The sequence below is a fragment of the Drosophila sulfurigaster genome, chromosome 3, assembly GCF_023558435.1.
Source record: "Drosophila sulfurigaster albostrigata strain 15112-1811.04 chromosome 3, ASM2355843v2, whole genome shotgun sequence".
Taxonomy (NCBI): domain Eukaryota; kingdom Metazoa; phylum Arthropoda; class Insecta; order Diptera; family Drosophilidae; genus Drosophila; species Drosophila sulfurigaster.
Window position 1 is genome coordinate 47,295,960 of NC_084883.1, and position 19,038 is coordinate 47,314,997.

At 32.7% G+C, this 19,038-nt stretch overlaps 2 protein-coding genes across 17 annotated transcripts in view; both read left to right on the top strand.

The window, feature by feature from the left end:
• The window catches only part of LOC133841435 (hepatic leukemia factor), a 76,242-nt gene extending 68,011 nt beyond the window's left edge, over window positions 1-8,231 (top strand). For 3 of the 16 annotated variants that reach the window (XM_062273895.1, XM_062273899.1, XM_062273902.1), the window contains 4 exons: window positions 650-804; window positions 2,216-2,441; window positions 3,034-3,290; window positions 3,358-8,231. In XM_062273895.1, coding sequence (XP_062129879.1) covers window positions 650-804; window positions 2,216-2,441; window positions 3,034-3,290; window positions 3,358-3,444 — 725 coding nt within the window. In that variant the 3' untranslated portion in view covers window positions 3,445-8,231. The remainder of the gene's footprint in view (window positions 1-649; window positions 805-2,215; window positions 2,442-3,033; window positions 3,291-3,357) is intronic. The other 13 variants (XM_062273897.1, XM_062273900.1, XM_062273904.1 and 10 more) reach the window with 8 other exon arrangements.
• A 2,641-nt stretch (window positions 8,232-10,872) lies between these two features.
• Window positions 10,873-19,038, top strand: part of LOC133841433 (uncharacterized) — a 42,354-nt gene continuing 34,188 nt past the window's right edge. Inside the window, exon 1 of the mRNA XM_062273892.1 lies at window positions 10,873-11,655. The gene's annotated coding sequence lies outside the window, so the exon portion shown is untranslated. The remainder of the gene's footprint in view (window positions 11,656-19,038) is intronic.

Genomic DNA, 19,038 nt, shown 5'->3' on the forward strand with positions numbered 1-19,038 from the left:
TGCTGTCATTGGCCTCCGTTAACGTATCTTTTATACGGACTATTGGTATATTTATATAGTATACTAAATATACTATATACTGAGTACTTATCTTTTATAAGTATTGTTGGTATATTTACATATATACTTTTTTTATTTATATAGTATAATTATTATACTATATACTGCTCTTCGTTAACTTATCTTGTATACATATTGTTAGTATATTTGTATAGAATACTTAATATACTATATAGTGTCCTTGGCCTTTAATATCTTTTATACATATTGTTGGTATATTTATACATATACTTAGTATATTTATATAGTATACTTAATATACCATATACTGCCCTATATCTTCGTCTATTTATCTTTTATATGAATTTTTGGTATATTTACACATATCAAGATACAGTATATTTATAAAGTTTATTTAATATACTATATACTGCCCTTGGCTTTTGTGTTCTTATTTTATATATGTTGTTAGTATATTAACACATATATACTCAGTATATTTATATAGTATATTTAAAATACTATATATTGCCCATGCCCTATGTGTACTTATCATTTGTATCCATTGTTGGTATATTTACACACGTATATTTAGTATATATATATAGTATATTTAATCTAATCTCTTATACGCTTTGTTATTTTGCAGGCAAATCCACATCGAATAGCAAAGAAATCATCTGCCCGGATGACAAATACAAGGAGGAGGGCGACATTTGGAATGTTGAGGCGCAAACGGCATTTCTCGGCCCCAATTTGTGGGACAAAACCTTGCCCTACGATGCTGACCTCAAGGTAACACAAGTTAGTATCATATTCATCGCTGCGTAGTGGCTGCGTCTGTTTTATCTCCCCCCTTCCCCACCCCAAAAATACACTTAATACAACATTCCTAAAAAAAATCTACCTCTCAACTCAAAATGAAACAAATTTGCAATTGAAACAGTTACACACACAAACACAGACACAAACACAAACATCAAACATTGAAATTAACCTCAATTTGGTGCTTAACTAGTGCGAGAATTGTATTCTCATCATATCGTATATAGACCTATGTGTATATATTTATATAACATAATCTGTACAGTTTTGTGTGGCTCTCAATCTAACAAATTTTACACAAATTAACATCACTGTGATTTTTAATTACTTCCAATTACTCTACTTTTTAAACAACTTTTAGAACTCTACCACTTAAACGATTTTACTACTTAGCAATGGAAAAAGAGATTTGACATTTTATGTATATCTCGATTTGATCGATAAGAAACTAATTTTAAAGATTGTCAAATCTTGAAATTAAAGATTATAATTTTGTTTTATGAATGGAAAAATCTGAACACCAGAAAATAGATTCTAATTTTAAAGAAAGGAAATTCTAACATGTTAAGAAACGAAAAAAAAACTCTTTTCTTTTAAGATCGAATAGTTCTAGAAAACATTCTTAAATCAAGATTTTAATTTTAAAATAAAATCTTAAAATTCAATTTTAGCATAAAAGTCTTGATTTAAGATTGTTTCAAGCCAAATTTCTTATTTCAAGATTGTTCGTTCTAAGATCGAAAACATCTTAAATTTAGATGCTTTTCAATCTAGATTTTTTTCTCTATGTGTGGATAGAAAAAATCCACTACTACCAAAATTAAAATTCAATTGATACAAATTTTTCTACAATTTTAAATACTTATATGTCGATTGTTATTCATTGGAAGTACTAAAGTTTGTACTAAAAAAATTCTTAATTTTTGAAGTAATTGAAATGAACAGTTTCAAAATAAAAAAAAAATTTATTTAAATTTTGCTTCTATTTCAAATACTTTAACTTAAAATTCGAATAGCTGAATTTGAAATTTATAGAAAATGTTCGTTATTGGGGTACTTAAACGGTTTCAAAATACAATTGAATCGATTTAGATTTCTCCACAATTTCAAATATACGATCTTCAAGAACTGTTCGGTTTTTCCATTTAGCATAAATCGAATTCGAATTTGAATAGGAATGCTTTTTTTTAAGAAGTAATTGAAAATCACAGTCAGTTTCTACACACATACAATGCCAAAAAATGGGTTTTTTGTTTGCTGTCACTGTTTCTGTTGCCATTTTGCGTGCTTTTTGGTGATGCATTCCTCTTTTTGAAAATTGCTCTGAACTTGACTACAATTTGCAAACACACACAAAAATCTTTGTGTCCGTCTCTTCTCGCACCGACAGTATGCCGATCTAGACGAGTTCTTGTCGGAGAATAACATACCAGATGGATTGCCGGGCACACATTTGGGACACTCGGGAGGTCTGGGGCATCGCTCCGATTCGCTGAGTCATGCAGCGGGTCTGTCGCTGGGTCTTGGGCATATAACCACGAAACGCGAGCGATCGCCATCGCCATCGGATTGCATTAGTCCCGACACGCTAAATCCGCCATCCCCGGCCGAATCAAGTAAGTAGAAAGAGAGAGCGGGGAAAACAATAAAGTATCGATTAATCGATTAATTCACCCGATAGTAAAATTAAACCCTTTCATTAACGATTTTTTTAATTTCTTATCTCTCAATATACTACATATATATTAAAACACAAATGGAATGGACATTGCGCCTAAAATTAACTTTGACTTTTGTATTTGATTATGAATATGATTTAAATGTACATTGTTTTTAATATACTTTTTTGATTATGCTTAAATATCGACTATAATCCATATGCAACTTTTCCATCTAGTGAATTCACCGTCCCAAAGAATCGATAGATTTACAAAAAAGAAAACAAAAAAACAAGAAAATGTTTTTGCTCATGTTTTATCAAATGCTAAATGTTAAAGGCTGATTACATTCCAATTTGTGCAATTTCGAGGCAAATTTTGTATTCCTCTTTCTGATTTCTGATTTCTTCATTTCTATTTAATATATTCTTCTTTAATTTTATTTTGATTTTTCTATTTTTTTCTCTATTCGTTTTTGTATTATTGTGTGCGCCATTGTTTATTGATTTAATTTAGCACGAACAGTCTGTGAAACATTGTTAACATTTAGTATTTGATATTCCAGCATTTTCATTCGCATCGTCGGGGCGTGACTTTGATCCGCGCACCAGAGCATTCTCCGATGAAGAGCTCAAACCGCAGCCGATGATTAAAAAGTCACGCAAACAATTTGTTCCAGATGAGCTCAAGGACGACAAGTATTGGGCGCGCCGACGAAAGAATAACATTGCTGCCAAAAGGTCACGGGATGCGCGTCGGCAAAAGGAGAATCAGATTGCGATGCGTGCACGCTACTTGGAAAAGGAAGTGAGTACTATCGAACGTACTATCGGTGTAGAACTATCGAATAACTTTCTCTCTCTGTTAATTGTAGAACGCAACACTACATCAGGAGGTTGAGCAGCTAAAACAGGAGAACATGGACTTGCGTGCACGTCTATCGAAATTCCAGGATGTGTAATGAAAAATGTGACGAAACCACAACAACAACTACAATACATTATAATAATAATTATGATAATATAATAATATAATTGATAAATACAAAAAACAAGAGAAAAACGTTATAGTAAAGCAGACATGAAAAAAGTACACTATACAAATATTGAAGCATTGAAAAGTGTTTCGCTATAAATAAAAGTTAAATACATACATATATATGATAAGCAGACACACACACACACATCTATACCAACACACACACACAAACATTTGTAAGCAGCGATTCCTGTGTGATCGCATATTTATTTTAAACTTAACGTAAAACTAAATGCAAATTAACTACAACTAAAACTAAAAACAAAAAGAAAACATTTAACTTTACATCTTTAGTGTAGCGTAAAAAGGAAACTTTTCAACACACACACACACACACACACACACATTGAAAAAACTATCGCTAAAAAGTGCAAAACTAGTTGCAAAACATTTTGTTTTTAATTGACATTTGTTAACTACACAAAAAAAACTGATCCTGATCCACTTTTAAATATTGTCTAGACTCTAGAGTTGTTAATTTTTGTTATTAGTTTTTAAATCAAGTTCAATTCATTCATTTCACACACACACAAACACACACACACCCAGAGAGACAGAAATTTCTGATTTCTTAATTTTCTTCTTCAACTTTATTTTTGTTGTTAAGTTTTGTTAGTGAATTTTACCACATAATTAATTTTTATTTTTGCTTTCTTCTTCTAATCATCTAAATCAATCAATCACACACATATTGTAAATAATTTTGTTGCTTTCTTCAAATTTGACTCAATGATAACAAGCAAAATTATAAATAATAAAAAAAAACGGAAAAAACTGGAAAAGGAAAATCCCCAAAAAAAGAAAAACAATTATAAAAAACCACAAAAAAAAGAAAGAACGATGGAAAGAAAAACTACTAAAATTAATACAAAATAAAATAAAAACCATTTAGAAATGAGCAAAGAACTTCCCTCCTCAGTTGCCTCCCCGCTAGGCAGCTGTTAGTTTAAGTGAGCTATGATTTTTATATATACGATAAAGATGAGAGGAATACATAATTAAAATGGCAGCAGACCATGCGAAACTATTATTTTATAGTTTTTGTTATTTGTTAATGGAAAACATAAAACAATAAAATCGATGAGAATAAACATTTAAACAACAAAATAGCAGCACTAACCGTAGTCAGAGAAAGCATATGCTTCGATCCTTACTATATATATACACTATATACTATATAACTGAACCCCACTCAGACTATAGAAAGAAAACCTTTTTCGCACACTATTTTCTACTTTTATTCTATTTCTATTTCTATTTTCTCTTAGTTGCTTTATTTTTTGTTTTAACTAATTTGTTTGGTGTGATTTTGCAAAGATCTTAAATCTTATACATAATTATTATTATTATGATTATATATTATTATTATTATTATTATTATAAATATCATTATTTTTATTATTACTGTTTAAGTTTTATTAATTTTATTTGTTAAACATTGAGTTACATTTACCTGCATATTTTTAGCATTTTAAGCTAACCACATAAAAGCAACAACAAAAAATATATAAAAAAAAAAAAAACAAAAACAAAACGTTAATTAAGCATAAAAACAAAACAAATTAAATAAATTTTATACGAAACTCTGAAAAACAAAATTCATTTACAATTTAAACAAGTTTTCATGAAGCGATTTATGTTTAAGCAATTCTTTACAAATTTCAATAAGTTTTATTTATTTTTAATGAGAAAAACTGTGCAAAAAACAAACTATAACAACAACCATTCGAAGAATAATAGATTGATAAATGATGAGAGAAAAACAAGAAAGAAAGAATGAAAGAATGAAAGAGCAAGCAAACAATTGTGTAATAATAAAAGTCTAAGCGTTGCTTTCAAATATTCAAAATGATTTTTTTGGTTTACATTTTGTTTTCATTTGGTTTTACTTTCCTCCCTCAATCCTCCCCCCCAGAAACATAAAAAAACTAAAAAAAACTAGAATACAATACAAGGATCTCACAGCAAGTAAAGAGTTAGCAAATGCCATAAACAAAAAACAAAAGAACTACAAACTAAAAATACGTACCCGAAACTAACCCTAACGATAACTAAAGAAAGAAGGCAATTACAAAAACACATTTACATTAAACTTTACATTGATATACGAAAATAATTAGATGATGTTTATCCACGGGCAACGAGCACCTAGCAAATAGTTGAACTTGAACAACTTCCGAGATTTATACAAAACTAAAAAACAAATAACTAAAAAACCTCTTAAGTTCTCTCCCCAAGATAACATCAAAAAACAAACACCCCAACTAGAAATTAACCTTAAGCCTTTTGCACTGCTAAGAAACCACCTAGAAGAAGAAGAAAAAACCCTTAAACTCAAATGAAAAAGAGAGAAAAATAAAATAATAATTAAAAAAATTACTCGTATCATTGGTAAAAAAACAAAAAAAAAGTTGAGTCAATGCTTGAGCTTCGGTTGTTTTGTAAAGTGACACAGAAAATATACGATAACTATAACTATAATGATAACATTAATGATAACGATAACGATAACGTTTACTACCGTAGAACATTTAGCCCAATAAAACAAATCCACAAAACTAAGCAATTGCTACATATTTGTAAAAAAAAAACAAAACAAAAACAAAAATCAATTAACAACAACAAGAAAACAAATCGTGTTATATTTATATAAAGAGATATTAGTTAATGATAACGATAACGATAAATGATAAGATCAATGCGCATAGAGGTGAAAGTAGTTGAGTTTGTTGCTAGCCAAAAACGGCTTGCGAGTGTGACCCCTAACACGCAGTGTGACCGTAGCACACACAGCACATTTAGTATTTTTTTTCGTTTCGCGTAGTTTGTAGACGGCTAAAAGTTAATTAAACTTCTGTTGGATTACAATAAAAACAAGATTAGAGAACATCTTTTACTTTCTACCATTTTAAAAATTATTGTAGCATACTTTCGGGCTGCGCTGTTTGGGTAACTCGCACAGCCTAAAAGCGAGCAACACTAAAAGCAAATAAAGCAGCTCACAAAAAAAAAACAACAAAAAAGAAAAAACTAAAGTGAAATCTAAATAAATTATACACAAGTTTTATGCAACGAGTTTGTTGATAGATTTCATTTTGATTTGTTAGTGATCGATTTGATTAGGTTTTTTGATAATTTAATCAAGCATATGGTATTAAAATATGTATTCTCTGAATAAGAATGTTCCGTAACAAAAAAATGTAGACTTTAGCAACAAAATGAAGACGATAAAACTGAAAGTAAAAAAAAGAAAAACCTTTTGTTAAAAAAAAAAAATGAATGAAAATAAAACGAAATTATGTCTAATATACAATACATATATACATATATATATTTATTATATACAACAAAAGATGATTAAATATATATTATATTATATATGAATTACATGAAATTATATTATTGTAATACTAATTAGTTGGGAGTAACTTCTGTAGATAAATTCAATATATATTGTAGCTGATGATTTTTTATAAGTACTTACATACCAACAACAAAGGCATACTTAGTATATAAATTAAAATACCATATTTAGTATATATTATATACCACATAGAGCAATGGAGCTGTTGCGCATCGTAAATCGTAGGCAGGGTTAAAAATAGTAACTAAAGACACAAATTGTTGCAGTGCAAAGCAAAATGAAGCAAATCGCGATATCGCAAAACATTAGCTACAAGAAACGTATCTAGCTATAGCTATAGAAGAAGAAGAACATGACGAAGAAGAAGAAGATAATGATGATGATGATGATGATTATGTAACTAAGCCTAGAGAGACAGACAGTCAAGTACAGTTAAGTACGGTTAAGCAAATGCTGAGTGTTTTTAGTCCTTAAGCAGATGAAGAAGAAGAACAAGAAGAAGAAGAAGAAGTAGAGATGGAGAAGAATAGAGGAGGAAAGAGACAGCGAGGAGTGTCGGCAATGCGAACATATTAAATGCTATATACATATATATATATTATATATACATATATAATATTATATACATATACACATAAATACTTATATATATATATATATTCTTACATATTATTAAAGACGAAAATGTTGTTGAATTTTAAAATCAATAAGAAACCCAAAAAAAACAGAATCAGAATTAAATGCTGATTTCTAAATGTAGTAAAAATCTGAGAAGAAAAACCAAAAAACACTTAAAAAGAAAATACCATAAAAAAAAATTGTTAGTTGTTGCAAAAAAAAAAAAAATGGAAAATGAAGCTAAAAATCCCGAAATTAAACAAAAGAATTAAAACACCCATAAACACACACACACACACACACACACATGCGTTTTAGAGCCTTTACTTATATTTTGAGAATTTTGCGATTGAAACGAATGCAAATAATTTTATATGAAAAAAATACAACAAAAAAAATGGAAAAAATCGAAAAAAAAATGGAATGAAATAAATGAAAAATGGCTAAAGCTAATGGTAAATAAATAATTTAGAACTAACAATTTGTAAAGCGTTTGTATTAGTAACGAAAAAAAAAACAAAAACGATGGAAAAAAACAAAATCCGCTTGCGGCAATAGAAAGCAATGCAAAAAAGAAAGCAGCAAAGAGAAAAAATAAATAAAAAATTCAATGATTTAATAAATAAATCTGCGCCTAGTTGTTGTTGGCAGCATGCAAAATGAAAATAAAACTTAAAATTTAAATTTAAATGAAATTCAAAGTAAATTAAAAACCAAAAAAAAAAAAACAGCCTATGCAAGGACACTAACATGTACCTAGATATATATACAAAACGAAAACGAAAACAGAAAAAAAGATAACGTAATTAAAGATCTACAATATGAGCAAAAGTAAACAAGAAAATATAAAATATATAAAAAACAAAGCTAAACTAAACACAAGTGCTCGACAAAAAATGGCGCAAAAAAAAAATGCTGCAGATATTAGTTCTACTTAGTTCTAATAATTTTTACCAAATAATTTGTTACATTTTTTGTACACAAAAGTCATTTAAAAGTCATGATTACGTTTCGCTTAGAAAAGCTGAAGCATTTTCACCTTGGTTCAACTAATTTGAATTTGTTTCTCCTTCTGGAATGTAAACTTATAATTGACAACAAAACATACTATCTGTTATCTTGAATGTTATTACACATTTTGTTATATATATGTATATGACTTAGAGAACATGCGATAAATTCTGTGAAGCGCAAGCAAAAAGCAAAAAGCAAAAACCAATAAGTGGAATATTCGTAGGAATAAATGATGGCATTATTAGTGCATGATGATGGAAGAAGGGGAGAAATATATGATTTATTGAAACTGCAAAAACAATAAAGGTTTAGATACAAATTTTGAAACGATAAAAATGCAAAAAAAAAAAACCAATTGTGTCATTACTCATTTCATTTTATGTTGCATACTTTTAGGTGCTGGATGGAACGGGGTTTCTTAAATTGTGTGTGCATATTATTTTGATGTTTCTTTTGTTCTGCGGTACGCGTCGATTACATAAAAATTATATTAAACTAATTATCAAATAATTCGCTGTTATATACGAGCCTTTGACATTAACTAATGCAAAAAAAAACTTGTACATTATTCATTTCATCAGCTACGTTCTCATTTCAAAATCTATTGCATACTTTTAGGTGCTACATACAACTGGGTTACTTGAAGAGTGTGTATGTTTTAATTAAAGTATTTTGACTTTTCTGCGGTTTCGTATTAATTGATAAAAATAACTACCCAATAATAACAAATAAATCAGACAGACACAAATCTCCACATCTTGCCAACAACGTATGCAAAACACACATGGTATTATTTCTAACTTCATCAGTCACAATTGAAAATCTGCTGCATACTTTTAGGTGCTGCATTTAGTTGGGCAAACGCAGCGTATTGATTGGGGTGCCATTTGCCAAACGGACTAATTGGTTGTTTATGTGACAGCCCAAAAGTATGCTTTAAAAATGTCAACTTAATTTTGAATGCGATCGTTAAAACCTCTACAACGACCTTGAAGAAGCTGCTGTGCAAATTCTGGATGTTTTAACATTGCGCTGGACTGTTAAGCCGCAAGCTTAGCAACATGTTGCTAACAGCAAGTGTTGCCAATGTTGTTAGCATGTTATCAAGGCATTTCCTCCGCTCTAAGATTAACCCGACAATTACATGAGTCAAAATCATCACTGTAAACTAATTACCAAATAAATCGAGCAGACACACCTCTCTTAGCCATTAACTTATGCAAAACACAAAACGAATTTCCTCATATTTTTCGAAAAACGCCAAAGCAATTTCCGTTGATAAACAACAAGCAAAGCAGCGCAAAAAAAAATACATATGTATATAAAATAGCTGCATAACGCTTGTCGATTACTTCCTACGATGAAACGATGAAACGTGCGTGGCAACGAGTGTTGCAACAAATGCGGGCAATGTTAGCACATGAGATCCAAATATGAATAAACATGTGTACGGCTAACTGTGTATGTAACAGCTGTCTGTAAGTATGTATGTATGTGTGTGTGTGTGTGTTGAAAAATAGACGCAACAAATTACCAAATTACGAAAATAGTAACTGGCAACACACAACACACAATAAAAGCAACAACAACAACGTCCACTTAAAATGTTAATAACAACATCAAGCGATAAAAACTGGAAATATGCATCAGGCAGTGGACTGCGGACAGCGTTGAACTTGAGCTTGAAATGTGAGCGGCGATGCGGTGAATTGGCTCTGCATGGCTGAGCAGCAGTCGCCATCGCAGCCATCGCAGTAACAGCGACAGCGACGTTGGCAGCGCTGCATTGCTGCGTGCAGCTTTGGCGCTCTCTTTTTGTTTTTTTTTATCGTCTTGGCAAGCAAATGAGGTCAACGCGTCACGTAATACGCGTTAAATAAAAGACAAACTTATGAAACCAAAACAACAACAACAGCTAAGATTTTTTACACATCAATTTTCTCTCGTTTAACGTAGTTTTGAGTGGCGCCGGAAGCACACACAACATACGATAAATGATGAGCTAGCGTGGGCGGCAAACACACAAACACGAACACACACAAACACACTTACGTTGTACATTGCCTAAGTTTGGCGTCACCTTGTTTAATAGTTGTCAATTTTGCCGGCAAATCTCAAGCAGCCGCAGCAGCAGCAGAAGCAGAGACAGCAACAGCGACAGAGAGCACAAATTTGCACAACGCACAAAAAGAGAGCCGTTGAACTGATGACGCAACAGCGCGCTGTTGGCTGCTTAAGAGAGCTATGACATAATAGCACGACAGTATGTGTGAGAGAGCAGCGACTGTTGCTGCTGCTGCTGCTGTCGTTACTTTACGCGCTCTTTGGAATGCTTTTCGATGGCGCTCGCAGTGAGCTGCGTTCATTTGCTGTCGAACAGCGGCCGTGGCAAGTACAGCAAAATAACAGCAGGCGGAGCGTTTTGAATCCACACAGCGCTCGCGCCGCCCTCGAACACGTTGCCTTACGCCGCCCCTCTCGCTCTGCACCGCAATCGCTCGACGCCTCGCGCCTCCACACGTCGCGTAATCGTAATCGTAACCGTAACGTAAGCGCATTACAAAACAACGTCAACGTAACAAGCGCGCCTACTGTTTTTTGCGCGCGCCTCTCTCTGTGTTAGTGAGTGTGTGTGTGTATGAATGTGTTTATGCGTAAAAGCAGCATACAAATTTTTCAATTAGTTTCGGCATAAAGTTGGCAAACTGGAGATATAGAAACGTCATTATTCTGCCCCCCCGCCGCCGCACCTCGCGCGCGCCAAATGTGTAAAACCCGTCTGTGGGTTACGTAAAGCCGAGAGTCGTTCAGTTCTTACAAAACACAGAGCAAAAAAGAAAACCAACCAACAAAAAAAAAAACGAAGGCAAAAGCAAAAGTTACGCGCACGCCCCAAAAGAAATATAAAATATAAAAAGCGGGCACATCACAATCAAAAAATACAAAAAAAAAATAATTATAAATCGAGCAAAAGAATTTTGCAGTGTCTCGCGTGTGGCAATAAATTTTGACACAAAAGAATTTATTGTGTGTGTGTTTTTGGGTACGCTTCGCTTCTTAGACAGGAGGCGCGGTCGTGTTGTACAACTACACAACAAGAAGAAGAAGCATCAGCAACAGCAGCTGAGAGTGCGACAGGTAAAGTGCGAACTAAATAATACAAAAGAGAATGTGGCGCTAAGAGTAAGCAAGCCAGCCAGCAAGCAAGCAGCGCAGCAGCCTTATTTGTGCTTAAAAAGTTCTCTCTCTCTCTTTTGTGCTTAAGTTACGACATCAGGCCACACGCCGTCTGCTGTTAAGCAAGTGCATGTGAACGTGAGTGTGAGTGAGACTGCATGAGTGTATGTGTGTGTGTTTGTGTGCAATGTGAATGAACGGGCCGCTCAACTAAGTTGCATTGCTCTTTGCCCAGCAGCAGCGCAGCAGCAGAGTTAAAAGGCAGCGAAAAACTGTTTTCATTGTTGTAGTTGTTGGTGTTGTTGGTGTTTCTGCGAATTGATTGTGAAAACAAAATGCGCTGCAATGAGCTGCCAAAGGGTGGCCAGTGATGGTTAGAGAAAGAGTGGGAGAGAGATAGTGTGAGAGAGAGGGGGAGGTCGTTTTGCACCGCTTACGTGTTGCCATATTTTTAAAGGCATTACTAAGCGTTTTTTTTTTTTTTCGCTCGTCGTGTTGTTGTCGTCGTTTGTTTTTCTTTCCACAGCCACAGAAGACAAAGACAGCAATAGCAAAACAGAATCGAAATCAGAATCAGAATCAAAATGGGCACTTGATAATAATTTATATTTAATTTGGTGATAAACGCAGTGCGCTGAGTAATGTGCATGATTAATTTATAAGCAAGCATTTAGATTGAATTAAATATGTAATATGTGAACTGTGAATGCATTCTCATAACATGCATGATTAATTCGCATGCAAAGTGAATTAAATACAAGTATATAAATATAATTTCAATGCTGCCGACAACTTTGCGTAACTGTGACAAATGCCAAAAAATAACAATGTGAATACTACAAATGAAATCAACTCAAATAAATATGCATAAAACAACACTTTGGCAACAATGTGCGACGCAATTACATAATTGTAATGCAAATAAAATGTAAAATGTTCAATGTCCCAATGCGATCTATTCTAGTATTTCTATAAATTTCAAGAACCATCAAAATAAATATAAATACATTTGAGTAAATCAGGCCAATTAATAGTAAAGCATTATATAAGAAATCTATTAAATTCACTGATTGCTAATGAATATATTAATCTCAGTTAATAAATCTTACTAGATTCCAATATTATTTAATTTCCATTATATAAGTGCAGAGTTCAAAGGTTTAATGTGATTTATTCTAGGAAGAATAGAAACAATGAAAGCAAAATTATAGTAAATAAATAAATGGAATGAATATAAAAGTATTCTACAAAGAAAACTAATAAATTAATTAGCTTAGTAGATTCGCATAATATATATTTCAATTGCCTTACATAATTTCAACGTTCAAAGTCCCATTTCATACAAAGAAACACAATAAATACAACAATATTAGTAAAGTATTATATAAGAAAACTATTAAATTCTTCCAGTGCACTTATTGGAATTACGTTGCATGTTCCTTACAATGTGTAATATTTATTTTATAACGATTGAAAAGAGATTAAGCTAAAGTAAGCAATTTAATTCCCGTTTCCATTTATTATATATACTATATATCTTTTCTTATGTGGTAACTAAATTTAAATTAGTATTACAAATATATAAATAATATTACGTTGACAAGACTTAGTTAAATCTTTAATGTCACAATGTGATCTATATTCTATAATAATTTCTGTCAATTTCAAGAAAATCAAAAGCTAGTTTTAAGATCTATAAATTATGGAAAACTATAAAGTTTTTTTTGTTGGATTTCCTTCTCCAACTAAACGACAAGTTAGAAAAACTTACTACATATTCTCATTAAAAGCAATGCAGTGATATCATTAAAATATACCAAATTAATAACCGACACATACAAAAATATACCGTAACGTATATTTCATGTATGTACATATTAGTGTAATCGTTCAAATATACCAAATTTATATACAACATGTACTTGGTATATACCAAAGTATATATTTGGTATATTGATATACCAAGTGCTTTCAATACAAAAAATCATAGCTAAAATATACCGAAATGTATATTTGGTATATTGTGATATAAGGTGTTTCAAGTACACAAAATTGTAGCAGAAATATACCGAAATGTATACATATGTGGTATATTAATATACCATGTGCTGTCAATACACAAAATTATAGCTTAAATATACTAAATCTTTATATTTTCGTACATTGAAATACCGAGTAATGTGAACCCACAAAATTGTAGCTGAAATATACCGAAATATATATTTAGTGACTTGATATACCAAGTCAGCTTACAAAATTGTAGCTAAAATATACCGAAATGTATATTTGGTATATTGATATAACTCTATCTCTTATGACCTTTGACATAGAGGTTCTTATATTATATACCAAATCCATATACAAAATATATTTGGTATATACGGAAAAGCATACCAAATAATACCAAAAATACTAAAAATATACCAAAGTATATAATTGGTATATTGATATAACAAGTGCTTTCAATACAAAAAATCATAGCTAAAATATACCGAAATGTATATTTGGTATATTGAGATAACTCTATCTCTTATGACCTTTGACGTAAAGGTTCTTATATTGTCTAGGATGTTGACGCTGATCAAGAATATACATATATATTATTATAGGGTCAGAGAAGGCTGTTTCTGTTACATACACTTACTGTTGGCAGAAACTTGTAATGTTCATAATAAAAATTATGATGAAATACATAATGCAAATTATAATTATACTACGAATTATGATGAAATACAAATGTTATTCATACATAAAGTGAATTATGCACTGCGCTCGCTCTCTGAACTTTATTGAAAAGTCAACAAACGGAATCGCTTGTCAAATTAACAGTTCCTTGGCACCCCCTTCCCTCCTCCTCCTCCTCCACCACTTTGTAGAGTAAGCAAGATTGCCGGCTCGTTGCAGTTTACGTGACGCTGGCAGCGTTGTCGCCTCACACTCTCGACATCGTCATCGACGTCGACGTCGACGTCGCAGTTACGACACGCGACGCATAATGCGACTGCAACAACAGCAACACGAACTGAAAACTGTTAAGCTGTTTAAACCTTCAACTGGAAATGGCAAATATTTCCTTCGTCATTATGCAAAGAGTCCCCCCTTAGAGTTGTGTGTGACTCAGCTATGGAAAATTAGCCTGCTCTCCATTGTGGCCTCTTTATGTAAAATGAGCTCGTGACATAAGCCTGAAAAAAAAAGCAATTAGTCAGAATCTCGCATCGAGTAATTTTAATGTGAGACATTATGCAATCATGCGACAAATCAAATGCCCCAAAAAAACGACAAAGAAATAAACGTAATCATAAAGAGCCCTAAAAAAGAAAACTATATAGAATGTTGCTTTGTAATGATTTTGAATTCTTTCTCAGTTTTCTGTTGTTGTTTTCCCCTCATTATTTGAAATTAATTTCTTGTTGGGTGCCGTTTATCGTCGACACATACAACACTCGTAAAAGGGGGCCATAAAAAAACAAATGAAAAGCCAATAAAACAAATATCAGAGCAAAAAAAAAACGAACAAAAAGAAAAAAATCACTCACGCAGCAACAATAAAAAAAAAAAAACAGCAGCAGCAATGTCAGCAAGAAAATGTTTATGAAAATTGTATAATAAGTTGAAGCGATTTCATAACAGACTCTCGCACTCGCACTCGCACTTATTGAACGGCAATCACGGCAATTATGTAATTCCATTAGGCCCAAAACTCACGCCAGCTTAGCCTTTTACACACACACACACTCGCACACACACTTGTGGAGCGCCTAAGGGCAATTAAGAAGGGGTGAGAGAGCGTGGAGAGTGGAGGGGGAGGGAGAGGGAACAACATTTGCTTATTTGCATCCGACATTGCATTTCAAGGCAATTTCTTGTCGCCACCCACAACAATTGACAATTGACTTAAGTAATAAGCCAGGCAATATACACATAAATTTAAGAGCAAGTAGAGATGAGCGACTACCAAATACCCTGTAAGTGCAGAACGACAAAGTAAAGATTACAAAATGGAAGAAAGGAAGCTGAGAAAATAGGTTTGTTAAATTACATAAAATTCTAAACATTCTAACAATTTTAATTGGTTTTAAATATTTTATTACAATAGTGAACAAATAAATTTGACAAATTGTTTCTTAAAATTATAATAGAAATTTTATATATGAAGAAGCTCACAATTTAGAGCTCTCTAAAATTCGTTATTTCATGTACTGATTTAATCTCTTAAGAAATATAAGAAATAAAAAAAAAATGATTACAATTGGAATCTTCCAGAATTTAGAATCAAAGTATTAAAAGTAATTGGCGTGAATCTATTTGTGTTCTTGTTATTTGAATGAAGAGCTCTGAAAAACTTGTCTTTAAATATTTGTTTTTTTTTTATTTACAACCAACTGGAATTAAATATAAATTTTAGCTATTACACAAAAAGAAAAAAGAGCTAAAACCAAGAATAAAATATTGAATCTAGAATGTTTGATGACAATTTTGAAGCAACAAGGTTTATTCTTTAATCAATATCGAAATTCTACAAAAAATTTGTCCAAGATTTTGATTATGATTGAAAAAATCTTAATTCAAGGTTTTTTAAATCAGGAATTATTCTCTCTGCCTACTAAACAATCTCTTTTACAAATTTGTATTCAACTTAGTGTATGGGCTTAAACTTACTTAAATATTCAGAATAACTTTGTAGTATTCACAAGTAATATTACCATTTCTTCAGAAATTAGAAATAAAAATCTTACTATGTGAGCTTTTGTATACTATTGTATAAGATTTTTTCTTCTCTTTTAACTTCTTCAAATTTGCTTGAAATCAAGATCATTTTTCTAACTTTCGGAATTTCATGTTCTTGAGGCACTTTTTAGACCAAAATTCTTAGTACTAAGACCAAAATGTTGATTTTAGAACTTTTCTGTGTACAACTTTTTAAAGTGATTCTAATTTGTGAGCTTCTGATATAGATTACAAATTCGGAAAGTAGTTTCAACTCTGTCAACTCTCTGACTAAAATACCCGCTTGAAGGCATTCAAAATTTCCAGGGTATTGAGCAAAGTAAGTAAGTAGTTGTTGTCGTCGTCGTTGTAATTGGTTTTTGTATCGGTTCCAGTCTCCGTTCCATGCCCAGTCTCCGACTCAGAATGTTGTCGCCATTGCTGCCAAGTCGTCTGACGACAACAGCAGCAGCAACAGCAACAACAACAACAGCAACAGCAACAACAATTGCTGAGGCGATGGCGACAACAGGCAACGATAAATGCAATCGCGAAATATGATTGACATTGCATAATGCTAGAGAGAGAGAGGGAGAGAGAGATTGTAGTGGAAATAATGAAAACAAAAAACGTAAACGTGAAAAACTAACTAGAATAGAATGCTAGCATTGCTTACAACAACAACAACACGAGCAACACTACCAACAACAACAACAAAAGGCGACATATTTGCAGTTCGTTTAGGAGCGTTTATCAGGGTTGTTGTTGCTGTTGTTGCATTATGCAATTAGACAGCCATATAAGCGATTGCTTTTAGATACACGTGCTGTTATATGAGGCGTATACATAATTTTTACTTACGCAAAGCAATAACAAACTAACAGGGGAAAATGCAAGCAACTAGAATCGACTAAATCAGGTTGGCAATAAAGTTGTTTACCAACTTGCATGCGTCACAAGTTGACTGAGGGTCTGAGGGTTTAAAGCAGAAAAAAAAACACTTACGAGCCAATTACATGACATACAAAGTGCAGATAACTCGATTATACTCGGTAACAACAAATCTTAAGTGCTTAAAGGTCGAATTAAATATTTGGAAATCGCAGCAATGACACGTGTGTGAAATAAAGATTCTTATTCTTCATTCTTCAAAAAAAAAAGACGGCATCAAATTCAGATTGTGATATTTCAGTGCCTCGACAACGAAAACGAATAGAAATCAAATTTATATAAAAATAAAATCGGAACATCTATAGAAACCTTCACATAAGCATACACATAAGCATATGTGCGATTTTTCTTTTCTTGGCCAACTACCAATAGAGCAGACGATTCAACGGGATATTTCTTTTCGTCGTTACTTAACATGAAATTTATGCAAAAAACACAACAACAACAGAAAAAAAAAGAATCAACTGGGACACACTGCGTACATAATAATCACATACATTGAGATACTTATGAGCGAAACAAAGATAAATAAACGATTTTCTTGTTTTCTGTGGCACACTTTGATTTCAGTCTAAGCAATGTAAAATACATGTGTGTGTGTGTGTGTGTGTACCTGTTTATCTCTCTCTGGCAGTGCGAGATGTAAACAAATTATAATCAACAACAACAACGGGCGAAAACAAAAGGGAAAAACAAAAAATAGCCAAAAAAAAAAATGATTGTTTACATAACAAAAAACCAAAAACATTTCAACGTTGCCAATGGCCACGCCGCTCTCTGCGTGTGAGTGTGTGTGTGCGGGTGTACGTGAGTGTGTGTGTGTGTGTGTGAGTGTGTTGTGCCGGCATTGTTTATCTTCAAGATACAAAAATTGAACGTCAAAAGAAAAACGTGCGCATAAAACAAAACTGAAAAACAGAACAGTTCAAATGCTTCAGCAGCGCACACAAACATACACACGCACACACAGACACGCACTCTCTCACATGCACGTACATACGTAAGCAAGCGGAGCGAGAACAATTCTAAAGAGCATAAAATTACTGCTTGCGCTAAGACCGTCGCAACGTTCTCTTTTCTTCTTTGCTTGTTACTTTTCGTTTGTGTGTGGCTGCCTTTGTTTTTGTGTGCTGTGTGTGTGTGTGACGACGATTTTGATTTTGATTTCGTTACTTGCGCCAGCGTCCGCGTCAGTTCGCTTCGTGATTCAGTGTTAATTTTCATAATATTATGTAACAACATGTGCGGCCAGACAGCAGCAGCAGCAATTGAAGCCTTGCGTATTACAGCAGCAGCAGCGGCAGCGACTGCGACAGCGACAGAAATAGAATAGACAACAATTCAAAATGACATGCGATTAGGTTGAGCCTAATTAAACATATCATTTACACTTTTTGAACAGCTGGCTTGGATTTTACCGTTGCAGCTTGAACATTTACTGCATTCGTCTGTTACTTTGCGGCTTCGGCTGCAAGTTCGTTGACCGTTTATGTAACGCGCCAAAGTCTCAAGTCTCGCAGCAGCAGCCGCAGTCGCAGCTGCAAAGCTCAGAATTTTTAGGACTGTCAATTAACAGCATACGCGACAAATGTCACGTCACTGCACGAAGAGTAAGAGAGAGAGCAAGCGAGAGCGAGTGAGCTGCAAGTAACAGGAGATAGCAGAGGTTGAGTAATAGATATG